Source organism: Theropithecus gelada, chromosome 20, assembly GCF_003255815.1.
Source record: "Theropithecus gelada isolate Dixy chromosome 20, Tgel_1.0, whole genome shotgun sequence".
Taxonomy (NCBI): domain Eukaryota; kingdom Metazoa; phylum Chordata; class Mammalia; order Primates; family Cercopithecidae; genus Theropithecus; species Theropithecus gelada.
Window position 1 is genome coordinate 59,365,232 of NC_037688.1, and position 18,774 is coordinate 59,384,005.

At 46.1% G+C, this 18,774-nt stretch overlaps 1 protein-coding gene across 2 annotated transcripts in view; it reads left to right on the top strand.

Moving 5' to 3' along the window:
• ARHGAP17 (Rho GTPase activating protein 17) overlaps nucleotides 1-18,319 on the top strand; it is a 97,328-nt gene extending 79,009 nt beyond the window's left edge. For both annotated transcript variants that reach the window (XM_025370307.1, XM_025370308.1), the window contains 3 exons: nucleotides 1,853-2,022; nucleotides 6,095-6,715; nucleotides 17,445-18,319. In XM_025370307.1, the coding sequence (XP_025226092.1) occupies nucleotides 1,853-2,022; nucleotides 6,095-6,715; nucleotides 17,445-17,575 (922 nt within the window). In that variant the 3' untranslated portion in view covers nucleotides 17,576-18,319. The remainder of the gene's footprint in view (nucleotides 1-1,852; nucleotides 2,023-6,094; nucleotides 6,716-17,444) is intronic.
• The last annotated feature ends 455 nt before the right edge of the window (nucleotides 18,320-18,774 follow it).

Consider the following 18,774-nt stretch of genomic DNA (forward strand, 5'->3'; position numbering starts at 1 on the left):
GGGAAAAAGTCTAAGCGAATTCACTTATTTTCTTTTTTTTGTTTTTGTTTTTTATTTTTATTTATTTATTTTTTTGAGACAAAGTCTCACTCTGTTGCCCAGGCTGGAAAGCAGTAGTGCAGTCTCGGCTCACTGCAACCTCCGCCTCCTGGGTTCAAATGATTCTCCTGCCTCAGCCTCCGGAGTAGCTGGAATTACAGGCATGCACCACAATGCCTGGCTAATTTTTGTGTTTTCAGTAGAGATGGGGTTTCACCATGTTTGCCAGGCTGGTTGCGATCTCCTGACCTCAAGTGATCCACCCGCCTTGGCCTCCCAAAGTGCTGGGATTACAGGCGTGAGCTACTGCCCCGGCCTGTTTTTTGTCTTGTTTTATTTTTCAGACAGGGTCTTGCTCTGTCACCCACACTGGAGGGCAGTGGCGTGATCATGGCTCACTACAGCCTTTTAATCTCCCAGGCTCAAGCAACGTTCCCACCTCAGCCTCCCAGCTGGGACTATACTCGTGCACCCCCATGCCCTGCTAATTTTTAAAATTTTTTGTCGTAACAAGGTCTCACTGTGTTGCCCAGGCTGGTCTTGAATCCTGGTCTCAAGCAATCCTCCGTCCTCCGCCTGCCAAAGTGCTGGGATTACAGGCATGAGCCACCACGCCCAGCCAATTTACATATTTTCATTTCCTTGTGACATTCAATTTGTTTAATCAAGGCTAAGTGTATTGTTTAAGACAATAATTAGCCTTAACGCAGAAGGACAAATGGAATGTCAGTCATTTTGCTTTTTTTTTTTTGAGACAGGATCTCGCTCTGTCCCCTAGGCTGGAGTGCAGTGGCATGATCTTGACTCACGGCAACCTCCACCTCCTGGGTTCAAGTGATTCTCCCACCTCAGCCTCTAGAGTAGCTGGGACTACAGGCGTGAGCCACCACACCTGGCTAATATTTGCATTTTTAGTAGAGACGGGGTTTCACCATGTTGGCCAGGCTGGTCTCGAACTCCTAACCTCAAGTGATCCACCCGCCTCAGCCTCCCAAAGTGCTGGCATTATAGGCATGAGTCACTGTGCCCGGCCTGCTCTTTGTTTTTTTATACTGTATTCTGTAGGTATTTTAATGTACATTACACTAATGTTATTCACTCTTTGGTGACCTTGACAAAATGGAGCTTTAATGTTTGGTATAAAAAGTTCTGGGCCAGGAAACAGGAAGCCTGAGTTCTGATCTCTATCCTGCTGCCACCAACTCTGGACTTCGAGTAGTCATTTAGCCTCTGAGTTCTCCTTCAGTTCAAGTTATTGATAATAATAAGCCCTTTATCATTTAGAGTCTTATTTTACCGTGGCTTTTGCTTAGTTTTGTATAGTATATATGTCAACATCTAAAAGCCCGTTCATGATATTAATAGTACTGCCCAATTTAAGTCCAAACACAGTAGCGCTGAAAACGCCGCATTGGTTGCTTTGAAATGATCTCTGTCATGATACTGGAGTGGCAGAGTCGTTGGAGTCCAGTCTGATGCAATGAATCTCATAAAATAAATAGTCCTATAGTCCCAGCTACTGAGGATGCTGAGGCAGGAGGATTGCTTGAGTCTGGAAATTGGAGACCAACCTGGGCAACATAGCAAGATCCCATCTCTGTAAAAAAAATGACACCAAGTATACATTAGCTCTTTATATGGCACCAAGTAAACACTACCTTTATAAGCCCAGTGCGAGCTAGTTAGAATTTCAGATCCTTTTCCTTCCTGCCGAAGTGAAAACTCTGCTTGGAATCTTATGTTTTATGTGCAGTATGTTCAGATTTTCTAGCTGGGATTGTCTGACGTCTAACTGGACTTTTACTCCTCTTAGTCCTCCCAAACCCAAGGATCCTGCATCTGCAGCTGCGCCAGCACCAGGGAGAAACAACAGTCAGATAGCCTCTGGCCAAAACCAGGCCCAGGCAGCTGCCGGCTCCCACCAGCTCTCCCTGGGCCCACCTCACAGTGCTGCGGGGCCCAGCCCGCATACTCTGCGCCGAGGTAAGCAGCCACCCTCCTCCTTGCCCTCAGGGAAGGTTGTGCAGACCTCTGTAAGTTAGTGCAAGGATTCAGATGGTGAGGCTTGTGGCCAGATCTTTTCTATGTCTGTTGTAAAATGGCAAGCAGAAAATTCAGTCATTCAAGAGAAAAGTCATTAAAGAAAAAGGAAAAAATCGAGAACAGAAAAACAGACATTTAGCTTTTCCTTAGGCGTGACAAAGCTTAACAAACAAAAAGTCAGTTCTGCAGAAATGCTCCCAGTTTTCCTGGTGTCCCAAGCCCTCACTCTGTTTGGAGACTACCACGGCCTCTGTACTTCTCAGCTTTGTGAGTCTGGGAGCCACTGTTGCCTCAGAATTGGGCTGAGAGCTTTCTAGGTCCTGATGAACGGAATGTGAACTGCTCCCACCTGTCTCCCCTGCAGTCCTTCAACCAGCAGCCAGGGGAGTTGCTTTAAAACTCCAAGCAGATCATGTCATCTGTTGGTTAAACTCTTCAGTGGCTTCCATGCAAACTTCTCACCCTGGATTCTCTGCGCTCTGGTGGGGCCTACCTCTGAGCCCAGAGCTTACACTCCCCCCTCTCAACACACTCTGCTCTTGGTTCCTTGAATGAAGTAAGCTCATCCCCTCCTTAGGGCTTCCAGAACATTCTGTCCCATATCTTCACATGGTTTCTTCTTAACATTCAGGTCTCACCTCAAAAATCACTTCTTCCGGCTGGGTATGGTGGTTCACACCTATAATCCCAGCACTTTGGGAGGCTGAGGCAGGAAGATCGCTTGAGGCCAGGAGTTGGAGACCAATCTGGTCAATATAGTGAGAGCCCACCTCTACAAAAAATGTTTTAAAAATTAACTGGGTGTGGTTACACACCTATAGTCCCAGCTACTCAGGAGGCTGAGGCAGGAGGATCTCTTGAACCCAGGAGGTCGAGCCTGCAGTGAGCTATGATTGCACCACCATACTCCAGCCTGGACAACAGAGTGAGACCCCATCTCTAAAATAAAAAAGAGAGGCCAGGCGCAGTGGCTCACACCAGTAATCCCAGCACTTTGGGAGGCCGGGGTGGGCGGATCGCTTGATCCAGGAGTTCAAGACCAGCCTGACCAACATGTTGAAACCCCATCTCTACTAAAAATACAAAAATTAGCCGGGCGTGGTGCTGCATGCCTGTGGTCCCAACTGAAGAGGCTGAGGCAGGAGAATCGCTTGGACCTGGGAGGCAGAGGTTGCGGTGAGCCAAGACTGTGCCACTGTACCCCAGCCTGGCCAACAGAGCAAGACGCCGTCTCAAAAAAAAAAAAATAGATGAAATTCACTGTGTCTGTCTATGAAAGCATGGTCTTTATAAAGCATGACACAAATGTTAGTGGAATTTCTACAAATTATAGGCAGGGAGGCAGATTCGGGTCCACTTCTTGGTTGCAAACCCCCACTTTATCCTTCTTAAGGCTGTCTCTCTGGGCCACTGTCATCTTATCGGGATCTCAGCTGATCCTTGAGGGAAGTTAGTCTTCTGTACCTAGATTCCAGGTGTGACTCTGGTTTTGGGTTACGAAGACTCTTTTCCTCATAGCCACACTCGGAGTCTTTCCTGCTTCCCGAAATCACAGCTCCCAGGCTTCTTCACAGGACGGGTTTGATTCTTTTTGCCTTACCCACCCCCTGCGCCTCTGAGGTGGTCTCAGACAAGGCCTCCCTTTCTCCCAGCCCCCTCCCCCAGACACTCTGCTCCCATGCTCCCGCTCCTCATCCTCTTCACACCCTTAAATGTCAGGAACGAACTTTTATTCCGTGCGAATTTGCAATTATTATTGCTTAGAACAGAAAACTAGACTTTTTTTTAAAATGCTGATGGCATTCCGGAGTACAGCTAATGTAAGCTGGTTGGTGGTTTCTGAGTTCCAGGGTTGGAAGTTCCAGACCAGTGTAGCAGAGTACACTTTATTTTTTCTTTCTTTTTCTTTCCTTTCTTATGTTTTTTAGAGGCAGGGTCTTGTTCTCTCACCCATGCTGGAATGCAGTGGCGTGATAATAGCTCACTGCATCCTTCAGCCACTGGACCCAAGTGATCCTCCCACTTTGGCCTCTCAAAGTGCTGGTACTACAAGCACATGCCACCATGCCTGGCCGCTTTGTTTGTTTGTTTGTGGAGTCAGGATCTCACTGTGTTGCCCAGGCTGGTCTTGAGTGATCTTCCTGCCTCAGCCAGTCAGAGTGCTGGGATTGCAGGCATGAGCCACCGAGACTTCACCCTTTTTAATCCTGAATTCTGGGACCTGTAAACAGGCAGCCGAGGAATAGAGGAAGGAGGATGAGGAAAAAGCATTCAGGGAGTCCACATGTCACGGGCAGGAGTCTCTGTTCTGCCCCTTACTAGCTGTGTGGCCTGTTACCAAAAGCCTCAGTTTTCTTCTCTGTGAAAATGGCGATTACAGAGCTTGCCCTGCAATGAGCTTATGAGACTTGAATGAGATAATTTATATAAATTATAATGTGCATAATTTATGTAAAAGGCCTTACTGGGTACTGGTGATATGTGAACAGTGATACATGTTCATTTCTTTCCTTCATTTCCTTCTCTTTTTTCTTGGGGAACCAGTAGGATCTTAGCAGAGTTTGAAAAAGGCTAAAGTCTCTCCTTTCCCCCTACCCCTCCCAGCCCGAAACCAGAGCCCCAGATCTGTCGTTTTCCTCCTGCCCTCCTCAGTACCAGGTTCCCATCCCTGATCTCAGCTGGTATGGGGAGGAGAGTGATGTGATTCAGCTCTCTTTAAAGAAATAATTCTAAGGCAACTCTTCCACATTTATTCATGCTTTTGTCCAGGACATATCTGTTAACTCCAATGCTTCCGGAATTGGTAGAAGTTCTGTTATTAAGACCAGTCAAACCAATCAAGCTCTTGAGGAGAAGGTGGCGTGGGGTCAGGGGTCATGTTACGTCGGGTGAACCAGTCCTGCTTGGTGGTCCCTCCTGGCTGTCCTTGCCTTTTTCTGTGTCTTCCCATGGGGACCTAACGAGGAGGCTGCTAAGCGGGCTGAGAGCAGCACTTCCGTGTTATTCGGGTGGCCTCTGTTAACAGTTTTCTTGTTGAACTTTCAAAACGATAGACCTTTAAAGCCCTTTCAAACGTGCAGAATGTACTTAATTTTTTAAAAATTTGTTAGTTTGGAGTAATTTTGAATAGAAAAGTTGCAAAAATAATGCTGAGAGTTCCTGTATGCCCCTTACTCAGTTTCCCCTGTTGTTAATGTGTTACGTGACCATGGTACCTTTACCGCAGCTCAGAAATCAACATTGGGCCAGCCCCCCCCCCCCCCCCCCCTTTTTTTTTTTTTTTTTTTTTTTTAAATGGTCTTGCTCTGTTGCCCAGGCTGGAGTTCAGTGGTGTGATTACAGCTCACTGCAGCCTTGGACTTCCCGGGCTCATGTGATCCTCCCACCTCAGCCTCATGAGTAGCTGGGATTACAGGCGCACACCACCACTCCCAGCTAATTTTTTTATTTTTTGTAGAGATGGAGTTTTGCCGCGTTGCCCAGGCTGGCCTTGAACTCCTGCACTAAAGTGATCTGCCTGCTTTGGCCTCCCGGAGTGCTGAGATTACGGGCATGAGCCACTGCACCTCGCGCTTCATTACCATTAACTAGACTCCACATTTTATTCAGATTTCCCTAGTTTTTCCACTCATGTCCATTTTCTGTCCCAGGATCTCATCCAGGAGCCCACATTGCATGTAGTCATCGTATCTTCTCAGTCTCCTTCGGTCTGTGACACGTTCTCTGTCTTTCTGTGCTTTTCTATGGCCTTGACGGTTTTGGAGAGTACTGGTCAGGCCTTTTGAAGAAAGGCCCTCAATTTGTGTTTGTCAGATGTTCTTCTGATGGTTAGACTAGGGTTATGGGTTCTGGGGAGGAAGACACAGTGTGGTGCCCTCCTGACCACCTCTCATCAGAGGCACGTGGTGCTGTGGTTTGTTACTGGCGGGGTTAAATTTGGGCTGCTGGCCACGGTGGTCGTGGTGGCTGCCTCACTGTTCCTACTGAAAGGTGGTTTTCTCTCTTTGTGCAGCCGTTAAGAAACCCGCTCCAGCACCCCCGAAACCAGGCAACCCACCTCCTGGCCACCCCGGGGGCCAGAGTTCTTCAGGAACATCTCAGCATCCACCCAGTCTGTCACCAAAGCCACCCACCCGAAGCCCCTCTCCTCCCACTCAGCACACGGGCCAGCCTCCAGGCCAGCCCTCCGCCCCCTCCCAGCTCTCAGCACCCCGGAGGTACTCCAGCAGCCTGTCTCCAATCCAAGCTCCCAATCACCCGCCGCCACAGCCCCCTACGCAGGCCACGCCGCTGATGCACACCAAGCCCAATAGCCAGGGCCCTCCCAACCCCATGGCATTGCCCAGTGAGCATGGACTTGAGCAGCCATCTCACACCCCTCCCCAAACTCCAACGCCCCCCAGTACTCCGCCCCTAGGAAAACAGAACCCCAGCCTGCCAGCTCCTCAGACCCTGGTGGGGGGTAACCTTGAGACTGCACAGCCACATGCTGGAACCTTACCGAGACCGAGACCAGTACCAAAGCCAAGGAACCGGCCCAGCGTGCCCCCACCCCCCCATCCTCCTGGTGTCCACTCAGCTGGGGACAGCAGCCTCACCAACGCAGCACCGACAGCTTCCAAGATAGTAACGGGTAAGTAGGACATCAATGTCCATGTTTCCCTGTCTGCTCTACATTGCTTTTGTACTACTCCATTTTATTTAAGCTTTGATTTATACCAGGCGTCAGCAAACTGCACCTGCAAGCCAAACCTGTCCTGCAGCCAGTTTTTGTCATTAAAGTTTTATTGGAACACAGCTATAGCCATTTGTTAACATATTGTCTGTGCCTGCATTGGTGCTAAAACAGCAGAGTTGGATCGTCGTGGCCAGAGATCATATGGCCCACAAAGTTGGAAACATTTACTACCTGGTCCTTTAAGTTTGCCAACCCCTGACTTACAGTTGCTTGTGTGTTTAAGACCTATGTACGTTTACATTTTTCTAAACATAATGAGTTTTAATCCAGGTGGAAGGTATTTTACAACACAAGCATGAACTGTCTTAGTGAATTCCTCATTAAAATGCTTCAACAGTACTTCTAAGTACTTATAAGAGTAAAAATGTTCATATTAAGTACAGAATTTCAGGTATAACTTTAAAAAACATGATTTATGCCAAATCGAATGCTCCAAAAGGGAGATCTCAGGGTACAGTCATATCAGAGTGCTGGCCTCTAATGGCTTGGGAGGGAAGAGTGAAGAGTTTCCTATAGACCCAGTGGGAACCTGTTTTGAAGTGGTGGTGATTGTACAGGTTTTAGTGGACTACCTAATGGCATATTTTTAATAGTCTAGAACATGACCATTTTATTTAAGATTTCAAAAATGTATCCATCCCAAATGCTCTAATTTATTATTTTATTTAAGGATGGATATGGGGTTTTCTACTGTGTTTTAAAAAATGGTAATTAGGGGCCTCAAATAATTTCTTACAGCAGCCCAGTTTAAATTGTTCTAAGTGGAGGCACTTTTGGAAAAGAAGCTGAAGTATACCTCTGGGCTTTCCAACCATATTGAGTGACTTTGCAGCTAAAAATCTGCCGAAGGTTTCCATTAATCCAAAGGGTGACGGTTAACTGATTCTAACAATATCTTTTAATAACTTTTTTCAGGAATTTAATACATAATTTGCACATGTTATAAATGGTTAATAACTTTTTTTCTGATGACATCAGAGCTTTTATTTTGAAAACAACACAGCCATATTGGTTTGTTTGTTTGTTTCCCAATAGATGCCCTTCCTGGTGCCCTCACAGGTGGGGAAGGTATCCAGGACTAAGGTCTGTAACGGCCCGAGCAGCTTGCCCCACAGCTCCACGTGCTCCTGCGTAGCCATGTTTTGCATATGTGCTTTTGACTGTGTGCTCAGGAGCAACCTGTAGACCCTGTGCCCTGACAGCCAATGGGCCATCCCTTCTGTAGCATATAGACTTTTCTTTATTTTTATCAGAAGCACTTTGAGCTGCAGTGCTTCAAATTCAAGGAGTAGATGTCAGTAGATCAAGAGCCTGATTTTAAGCTGCTCTTGAAGAGTATCTTCTTTCTTAGGGGCCAGGCACAGTGGCTGGTGCCTGTAGTCCCAGTACTTTGAGTGGCTGAGGCAGGAGGATTGCTTGAGCCCAGGAGTTCGAGACTGCAGTGGTAGTGATTGTGTCACTGCTGGCTGCATTCCAGTCTGCATGACAGAGTGAGACCCTGTCTCTTTAAAAAATATATATATATATCTTTTGTCTTTTTGGTGAGCCTCTTACCAGCGGTCTACTCTTCCCAGTGTGACCTACCTGTCACTGATGGGCTCACCAGCATCCAACCAAAGAGGACCCGGGCGCCGTCAGCACGGGAGGAAATTGTGTCCTTTGTGTCTTGAGCTTTAATTTTAAATTTAATTTTAAATTTAAATTTAAATTTTTGTATCTTAAGTTAACTGCATGGAGCTTCTTAATTTGATATTTTAAATTCTCAAGGCCAAAAAATTAAAAAAATCTTCCCCCAAATACCCTACACAGAATTCTTTTAAATTCCTTTGCATTCTAGCATGCTTCCATTTTGCTTTATTAAACCATATGAACTTTTTAAAAGGCACTGTGAGCTCATCCAAGTCTGCCGCTGGGTCTACATGTGGACAGCATAAGGCCCTCATTATGTGTACAGCTGCTTTAGTCAGCTGACCTGAGCCTTACGCCTACTGTGGGGCCCTTAGCCGGAGTGCTCACAGCTTAGGTCTGAGTAAGACTTTCTGTAGGAACCGGAAGTGGAAAACCAGAGCGTAGCCCTCAAAACAGGGAGGAGGCCCAGGCGCGATTCCACAGTTCCATGCTTGTGACACACCAAAATGTTATTCTCAGATATTTCCTTCTTTTTAAATGAAAGATTCCAAACCAGAAGTATGCCTATTCTTTAATACCATTGTTACCAGAAGTTCACTTTATTGATCTGCTACAACACTGTAATGTGCTGCTGTAATTATTAGATAAGTGGAATTTTACATTAAAAGTATGTTTCCCTAAGATATTAGCTATTTAAAAACCAATCTATTCTATGAATTCTCCTAACTCAAGAAATTCCAGGTCACCACAGTTATCTTTATATTACAGAATTAACCTGTACTATCTTAAAATCCCCTGGCCTGCCATTGAAAGTACACAGAAGGCCAACATTTAGAATTTTTGAGTCTGCTAGTGTTGATCATACTGCTATTAACCATTCTTGGATATAGCCGTTAGGTTTTTTCAAGGAGGAAAAAAATACAACTTCCTTGGACAGGATGGTCCTTTATTGTGACATAATGTTTTCACTTAGAAAACTTTAGATGGACAAATTCCTGAAAACAGGTTATTCCTTTAGAATTGGATTAAGTTAGAGTTTTAAAGAGTTGGGTTAAGGCTCATGGGATTAATATAAACTCTTGGGGGAGATTATTGTTGCCAAGCAGGTTTGGCAGCCAACTTCTCACAGCTCAGCACCAGCACTGGAGGATGCCGGGATTCTGGCGTCATTTTGAGTCTCCTGTTAATTGTGACTCTAGAGAGCAGTAAGAGTTTTAATTCCCATGGAAAAGAGTTTACATCTTGCTACTTTTGAAGTAATAGATTTTAGCAAAGAGTATTCTAATTTAAACGTTTTATTAAATAATTTAGATGTATGACCTGCCATATTCAGTAAGAACTGAGATTGGAATATTTAATGGTAAGGAAAAGGCACCTGATTGGCCATTGCATTTTTGCTACTTGATGATCATATTTGTGCACTCACGCCTGTTACTAACCGGCCACCTTAACCCTGCCTGCTTGCGTCCCTACTAATAGTGCATGCACTGAAGGCCTGGCTTTGTTGATGCTTGCTGCAATCATTCGGAATACTAAGTGTGTGCCCAGATGTGGAATAGGTGGTCGGTCACAGGGCTGGCCTCGTTACTTCTTTAATTTCCGTTCTTTTCCATATTAGGCAAACGAGGTATAGTAGAAAGAACACACATCATGGAGTCGGGCCTGATTGAATTAGAATTTTAGCTCTTGGTATAACATAGGCCAGGCACAACCTGGCTATCTGTAAAGTGGTGACATCTGTCTAAATCGTTGAAGATCAAATAAGAGAAAGTCCAAGGATATTCTGATAGCCAGTTACTTCTTAATAGTTCTTAATACACAGTGGATCTAAATGAAGGCTAGCTATTTATCTTTTTTTTTTTTTTTTGAGATGGAGTCTCGCTCTGTGGCCCAGGCTGGGGTGCAATGGCGCGATCTCGGCTCACTGCAAGCTCCGCCTCCCAGGTTAAAGCGCTTCTCCTGCCTCAGCCTCCTGAGTACCTGGGATTATAGGCTCCTGCCACCACATCTGGCTATTTTTTTTTATTTTTAGTAGAGATGGGGCTTCACCATGTTGGCCAGGCTGGTCTCGAACTCCTGACCTTAGTTGATCGGCTACCTCAACCTCCCAAAGTGCTGGGATTGTAGGCGTGAGCCACTGTGCCTGGCCTGCTATTTATCATTTTTATCTAGAAGAAAATAGTTTTAGCCAGATTTCTATGTTAGATTCACATGTCGGGGTTTTAAAAACTCACATGCCCAGATCCGGCCTTCTAGGACCCAAACAGAGGAGACTGGGGGTGGGACCCAGGTATCCATATTTTGATTCTGATGCATCACTTGTTTTTTTGGATCTCAGTTCTTTCATGGGTTAAAAAGACAGTGCTCTGCAGAAGGAGTTAACAAGTACATTCGTATAATTTAGTGAGCCTGAGACTGTGAGGCGTTAGTCCACTGTACCACAGATAGACCATATCACTCACATAGTAGCCATAAGCCTAGACACTTTGCTGGCTAATTTCAGTGTTTGCTTTTTAAACTCTCACCCTTCTTATGTCATGGAAGTAATGCCTTTTTAAAAATAAGCATGAGCCGGGGCGTGGTGGCTCACGTTTGTAATCCCATCACTTTGGGAGGAGGTGGGTGGATCACTTGAGGTCAGGAGTTCAAGACCAGCCTGGCCGACACGGAGAAACCTTTTCTCTACTAAAAATACAAAAAGTTAGCTGGGCGTCGTGGTGGGTGCCTGTAATCCCAGCTACTCGGGAGGCCAAGGCAGGAGAACTGCTTGAACCCGGGAGGTGGAGGTCGCAGTGAGCTGAGATCACACCACTGCACTCCAGTGAGACTCTGTCTCAGATAAATAAAAATAAGCATGGATATTAAAACTCTTGAGAAATGGAAACAATAAGAAATCAACTGTAGCTACACAATTGAAAAAGTCTGCCGTTGATATTCTACTTCTTTTTATTATTATTATTTTTTTGATACAGAGCCTCCCTCTGTTCCCTGGGCTGGAGTGCAGTGGTGCAATCTCATCTCACTGCAAGCTCTGCCTCCCGGGTTCACACCATTCTCCTGCCTCAGCCTCCCGAGTAGCTGGGACTACTGGCACCCGCCACCACACCCAGCTAATTTTTTGTATTTTTAGTAGAGACAGGGTTTCACCATGTTAGCCAAGATGGTCTCCATCTCCTGACCTCATGATCCGCCCACCTCATCCTCCCAAAGTGCTGGCATTACAGGTGTGAGCCACCACGCCTGCCCCTTTTTTTCTTTTAGTTTTTCTAAAAAGGTGGTACATGAGCATAATTATTTGACATAGACAGGTTTGAATCCTTTTATTTTACTTTACATCATATGCTTGTTCTCATATGATAATGTAATTTTTAGAACCATGGTTTTTTTTGTTTGTTTTTTGTTTCGAGGCGGAGTCTTGCTCTGTCGCCCAGGCTGGAGTGCAGTGGCTCGAACTCGGCTCACTGCAAGCTCCGCCTCCCGGGTACACGCCAGTCTCCTGCCTCAGCCTCCCGAGTAAGTGGGACTACAGGCACCCGCCACAACGCCCAGCTAATTTTTGTATTTTTAATAGAGACGGGGTTTCACCATGTTAGCCAGGATGGTCTCGATCTCTTGACCTCGTGATCCGCCCACCTCAGCCTTCCAAAGTGCTGGGATTACAGGCGTGAGCCACTGCGCCCGGCCTAGAACCGTGTTTTTCAGTGACTACATAATGTTTCATCAACCAGATGTATTATTACTCTTAGTTGGATATTTAAGTGGCCTCTATGTCTACTTGCAGTTTATTTTTAATAAGTAGATAATCAGAATTGTGTCAAGATAACATCCAGTGAGACTTGAACAGAATTACTCCTGAATAGTTGACTCAAAGTCGCTCGTAGCCCTGGAAAACTGACGAGAAGTCATCAGCTCCTGATAAAATTACACAATTCTACTTAGACTAAGGAGGATCAAAGCCAGATTGGTTGGACTGTGGTTCTTCTGTTTATTTATTTTATGTATTTTTCGACACAGTCTTGCTCTGTCGCCTACTCTGGAGTGCAGTGGTGCAATCTTGGCACACTGCAACCCCTGCCTCTCTGGTTTAAGCAGTTCTCTTGCCTCAGCCTCCCAAATAGGTGGGATTATAGGTAGGTGTGGCAACACCTGGCTGATTTTTGTATTTTTAGTAGAGACGGGGTTTCGCCATATTGGCCAGGCTGGTCTCGACTCATGGCCTCAAGTGATCCATTCACTTCTGCCTCCCAAGGTGCTGGGATTACAGGCATGAGCCACCGTGCCTGGCTGCATCATTCTTAATCACCCTAACATTTTCCCTCTTTCCCAAAAGAGTTGTGTATATCCTTGGGTGTGGATCCTGTAAGTGAAGACATTATCTGAGGAAATAATGGTTTGGATCTTAAACAGTCTGGTTGGAGCTAAGTTTATATGACAGGTATTATATTGTAAAAAGGAGAAAAAGGTTATTTTAGAAAGACACCTGTTAGAACCTGCTTTTGTTTGTCTGTTTGTTTGTTTAGTCTTACCCTGTCGCTCAGACTGGAATGCAGTGATACGATCTCAGCTCACTGCAACCTCCACCTCCCAGGTTCAAGCGATTCTCCTGCCTCAGCCTCCCGAGTAGCTCAGCCTCCAAAGTCCTGGGATTACAGGCATGAGCCACCACACCCAGCCAGAACCTGCTTTTTAAAAGCACCCTAAACCTCTTTGGTTGTGAATTTATATATTCTCTGCCTCCCAAGGGCCGGTCTTTGAGGATATTGCTTGGAACTAAGTTCATATAGTAGATATTTTATTTAAAAACAAAAATAAACAAAACAGAAAAGAGACCTCCAATAAAAGGTTTCTTTTTTTGTTTGGTTATTTGCTTTTTTTTTTTATTTTGAAATATAATACTTGTTATAGAAACTTAGCTCCAAGCAGTATGCTCAAAGACCAGCCCTTCTTGGAATGCAAATAATATATAAATTCATAGCCAGAGAAGTTTAGAGGTGTTAAAAGAAAACCAGGTTCTTACAGGTGTCTTTCTAAAATAACCTTTATCTCTTTTTTACAACAATCAACCAGAGTGTTTAAGACTCAAACCGTTAACTGGTGAAGGAAGGCATTCCCTGATACCCTAGGTCTGAGAAGAGGGATGGGTGGTGGAGAGGGGGAGGGAGTTTATTCGCCCTGTGATTGTGCCTGCACCACTGACTTTCAAGGGCATATTTGGATCTGTTACTTGTCAAAGTGGCTATCAGAATCACCTTGGACTTCTTGAAGGGTGGGTTCACAACCGAAAGCACATATTCAAAATTGTGGAAGTAATAAGTAAATCTTCTAGAACCATACCCTTAGTGATAACATTCCACTTCCAGCTGTTAAATGTCCACTTCTGTTTCCTGGATAAGATACTCAGTTCAGGAAGGAACTTGGTTACATTTGTCAGAGCCCCAAATCTGTGATGGACTATATCAAGTTCTGCCTTTGGGCTGAGGCTGGTTACTGGAGGTCATCCCGTGTTTCTCTCTTTTTTTTTTTTTTTTTTTTTTTTAAAGGGATAGGATCTTGCTCTGTTGCCCAGGCTAGAGTGCAGCAGTGTGATTATAGCCCACTGCAGCCTTGACCTCCTGGGCTCAAGCGATCCTCCGAAGTAGCTGGAAGGTGGGACTAGAGGCATGCGCTACCACACCCGGCTGATTTTTGTATTTTTCTCATAGAAACGGAGTCTCGTGTTGCCTGGACTGGTCTCGAACTTCTGGGCTCACACCATCATCCCACCATGCCCAGCCTATTTTGTTTTTTTAAGAACAGTATCTCTTGTATGAACTTAACTCCAAGCATATGCTCAGAAACCAGCCCTTCTTGGGGTGCAGTTTATATACGAGTTCATAGCCAGAAAGATTTAGAGGTGTTTCGGGCAAACCAGGTCCTTACAGGTGTCTTTCTGAAATAACCATTTTCTCCTTTTTACAACAAACCAGAGTGTTTAAGACTGAGACAACGATCTCAGATAATGTCTTTGAGGACCCTCACCCAAGGATTTACACACTCCTCTGGGGAGGAGGGAAAATGTAATGTGAAGAGCCAGAGTGCAACTGATCTGGCTTTGATCCTCTTTGGTCCACCCTGGCTGTGTCACCTTGAACAAGGAATAGAGCCTCTGAGTCTCCCTCTCTTATTTCTGCTGCCTTAGGATTAGTCAGTTCAGTGAGACGATGTAATAAAGTGTGGGTGTATAGTACACTCTCGGTTGTAAGTGCTCTATAGTAATGTCAGCTACCGAGGCTGGGCATGGTGGCTCATGCTGGTAATCCCAGCACTTTGGGAAGCCGAGGTGGGAGGATCGCTTGAGGCCAAGAGTTCAAGACCAGCCCAGTCAACATGGCGAAACCCTGTCTCTACCAAAAATACAAAAAATTAGCCAGGCATGGTGGCATATGCTTGTAGTCCTAGCTACTCGGGAGGCTGAGGTGGGAGGATCGCTTGAGCTTGGGAGGTGGAGGCTGCAGTGAGCTGAGATTACATGACTACACTCCAGCCTGGGCAACAGAGCGAGACCCCATCTCAAAAAAAATTTTTTTTTTTTTTTTTAATGTTAGCTACTGTGATGAAGTCTCTTTCTGAAAACTAGTTCTGTACAAGTTGCTATAATTCTTTCTACTTTTTGTGTGTAAACAAAGTCATTGTTTCTTTCAGGGATGATTCATGTAGGAATAGAGAGGGACTGGGGAAACCAGATGGGGCAGGTGGGAGGCAGAGTAAGGGATTTCCTTGTAGCTGGAAAAAAATGTAGCCCCAGAACACATTTTTCCCCTTGAATAAATAATGTGTGTGGATCATAAATAGAAAAATTTAGAAAGGCATAAATCTAAAAATTATATATATGTGATGTATAAGAAAAAGAGAGCAGTTGTGGAAGGGCTTCGTGGCTGATAGGCGTTAACTTGCATGTGAACACAGATATTAACAAGTAGAAATCTCATCCGTATGCACAGTGCCTTTGCATCATGCGTTCCCCGCCAGGTCATGTCTGTTCCATAGTTTCTGGTAAACTCTGGGCTGAGAAGAGACACAGGCTGATAGCCCCTTCTGTTTTTAGGGGCCAAGATAATGGGGGAAAGGATTGCATTTGCAGTGATTTTCTTATACCGGTATCATCTTCAAGTCACAGCTACTTCTTTGCCTGAAGATGTAAGAACGGAGGATTGGAAAGATGGTTGCTCTAGATGACTCTTCATTCATCCATCCAACCATCCAAGTGTGCAGCTACAAAATTTATTGAACATCTGCTATTTGCCGGTCACTGTTTTAGGTACTGAGGATACACTGTGAACAAGACAGGCACAGTCCCTGCCTTCGTTGACTTCTCTTCTGCTTAGGACAAATCCAAGACAGCCCCTATTGTGTGCATACAGACCACCTTTGACTGCACCATAGGGTGGTGCAATTGTGCACAGTGTCATTGGTTTTATAGTTATCACAAGGCCTGAATTGTCTGAAATGACATTCGGCACCTGAACTCTTTGACACCTTGGCACCTCCATAAATCTTGAAATTTCTCTGAGTTGTGGTGTGTAGGAAACCTTGAGGGACAACCAAGGAGTCACTGTGAGAAAAAGGATGTCCCAGGGAGTAAATAGATCTTACAGCTCAGACTGTAGGGACAGGAAGGTGGAAGGGTAGAGCTGGAACGAGTCTTGAAGCAGTGAGCTTCCCCAGAGTGCACCAGTGTTTTCAAGCTGTGCCTGCGCAGACAGGAGCAGGTCGAACAGAAATACGTTCAAAACTAGCTCCCGGCAAGGACAGGCAGGATGTCATTTTGCACCACAGCAAGTGGGTGAGAAGCAGCTCTCGAGCCTCAATGTGAGACGTCCCAGCAAACCACCTCCTCCTCCCACTCCCTCACTGCTGCCTGCCACAGCTACCTCTAACCCAGCAAAGCAAAACTACAAAATATCTCTCTTCTCTCTTACACCAGCCCTAAAATACCTAATGAGGCTCTCATAATTTGCCAGAACCCACATCTACTAGAGAAGCCAGCCCTTTTGTTTTAATGAAGATCCCCTTGGTTTGCCCACTTTGACCTTGGGCTTCATTGAGGCTGTGCCTGTCTTGTGCAGTGTTGCGTCCTCAGCAGGTAGAATGGTGCCTGGCACCTGGGAGGTGCTCAGTAAATGTTTGTTCATGCATAAATGAATCAGACCCACTGGCCTCTGGGAAGAGCATAGGAGAGGGGACAACAGCATGAGGACCGTATGTTTGCCACTTTGCTGAAGGAATTTCAGCTAGCATAGTAAGACATGAAAATGGCATTCGAGGTGTATTAGACGGAGAAGGGGAAGTTAATATTTGCAGGAGACTTAGTCTGCCTCAGTGATGTCAGTCAGCAGTGATTGTGATTCCCCAGGGGACGCTTGGCAGCTTCTGGAGACAGTTTAAACTTCCCCAGTGATCTGTGATGCACAGGAGACATTTTTGGTTGTCACACTGGGGGAGGAGGCTGCATGTCATTGGCATCTGTTGGGTGACACCTACAATGCCCAGGACAACCACAACAAATAATTCAGGCCCAAATGTTGCTGGTGCTGAAGGTGAGGTCCTAGTGTTAGTCACAGGAGGAAAACCCAGCAGTCTCGAGGAGAGGCCTCTTCCCAGGGCAGCCCAGGGGCCATCAGGAGGGTTCATCTCATGCATTAGAGGCCTCGGGAAGAAGGAGGCTTCCTTTCTTCCATCAAAGCAAGCAAATCCTTTGAAAGCTGCATCTCCAAGGGCTGCCCCGGGCTCATAGCAAGCAACCTCAGAGCCCAGAGGCGAGGCTGTGCCACTCAGCTGCCCTCTGGGGTCACAAAGGCATCACTTGGCTTCTAAGAGCTGATGAGGCCTCTCGCAAGGGATTCTGTGTGCATGGGCTGACCCTGAAACTTCCCAGCCTCTCTTCTCAAAGCACCCTCAGGTGACCTCTCGGGGGTTACCCCTCATTGATACCGTGTCTCCTCGTGTTTTTGTCCAGACTCCAATTCCAGGGTTTCAGAACCACATCGCAGCATCTTTCCTGAAATGCACTCAGACTCAGCCAGCAAAGACGTGCCTGGCCGCATCCTGCTGGATATAGACAATGATACCGAGAGCACGGCCCTGTGAAGAAAGCCCTCCCCAGCCCTCCGCCGCTTCCACCCTGGCACGTGGAGCAGGGACAGGCAAACCTCTTCCTTTGCAGACAGAACAGTGAAAAGCTTTCAGTGGAGGACAAAGGAGGGCCTCACTGTGCGGGACCTGGCCTTCTGCACGGCCCTAGGAGCACCTGGAGGCCGCCACGGAAGCTGAATGACCTGTGTCTTGAAGAAGTTGGCTTTCTTCACATGGGAAGGAAATAATGCCAAAAAAATCCAAAGCAAAGAAATACCTGGAGTGGAGAGAGTGTTCCTGCTGAAACGTGCATAGGAAGCTTTTGCCCCTGCTGTTAACGCGGGCAGCACCTACAGCAACTTGGAATGAGCAAGAAGCAGTGCGTTAACTATCTATTTAATACAATGCGCTCTTTATGCGAGTGGCCTGCTCTCTGCTACCTGGACTTTCATTCTTCTGTATTAGGAGGGCGGCTGCTGTCGCCCATTCAGACTTGCTGCAGAGTCATTTTGTGTCATATATCGTCTGCGTCTCCCCAGTCCCCTCAGAACCATGCCCTTGGATGGTGACTGCTGGCTCTGTCACCTCGTCAAACTGGATGTGACCCGTGCCGCCTCGTTGGATTGCCGGAATGTAGACGGAAATGTACTGTTCTTTTTTTTTAAACAATGTAATTGCTACTTGATAAGGACCGAACATTATTCTAGTTTCATGTTTAATTTGAATTAAATATATTCTGTGGTTTATATGAAAACTTCATGATTCTTGGAGACACATTGTAGCGTGCGTGTGCGTGTGCATGAGTGTGTACGTGTTGCCACTCCACCAGATAGAACTGTGGCTGGGACATGTTGAGGGAGAGGGTCTAATTGTAGCTGTAGGAGTTTGAAGAAACAGAGAGCAAGGTCACAGCAGTGAAAAAGGCCACCAGGTGCCCCAGAGACCTCCTAGACTGGCCATCCCTCAGTGCAGGTTCTGGTCGAGGCTGCACCCTTGGTCCTCCCAGTGCTGGCATCCGTTTCTTTCCATCTGGAGATACTCAGACTCCCGGGGCAGCTTACAGGAGCTCAGCCGCACTGGGTCGGTGCATTCGTCAGCAGCTGTAAATTGCCATGGAGATCCCCTCTTCCAATGGCTGGTGCTTTCATGCCCTATCCAAGGCGTGAAAATTATCCCGTCTCCGCCAGGATTGAAATACTAGGGGAGAGCTGATG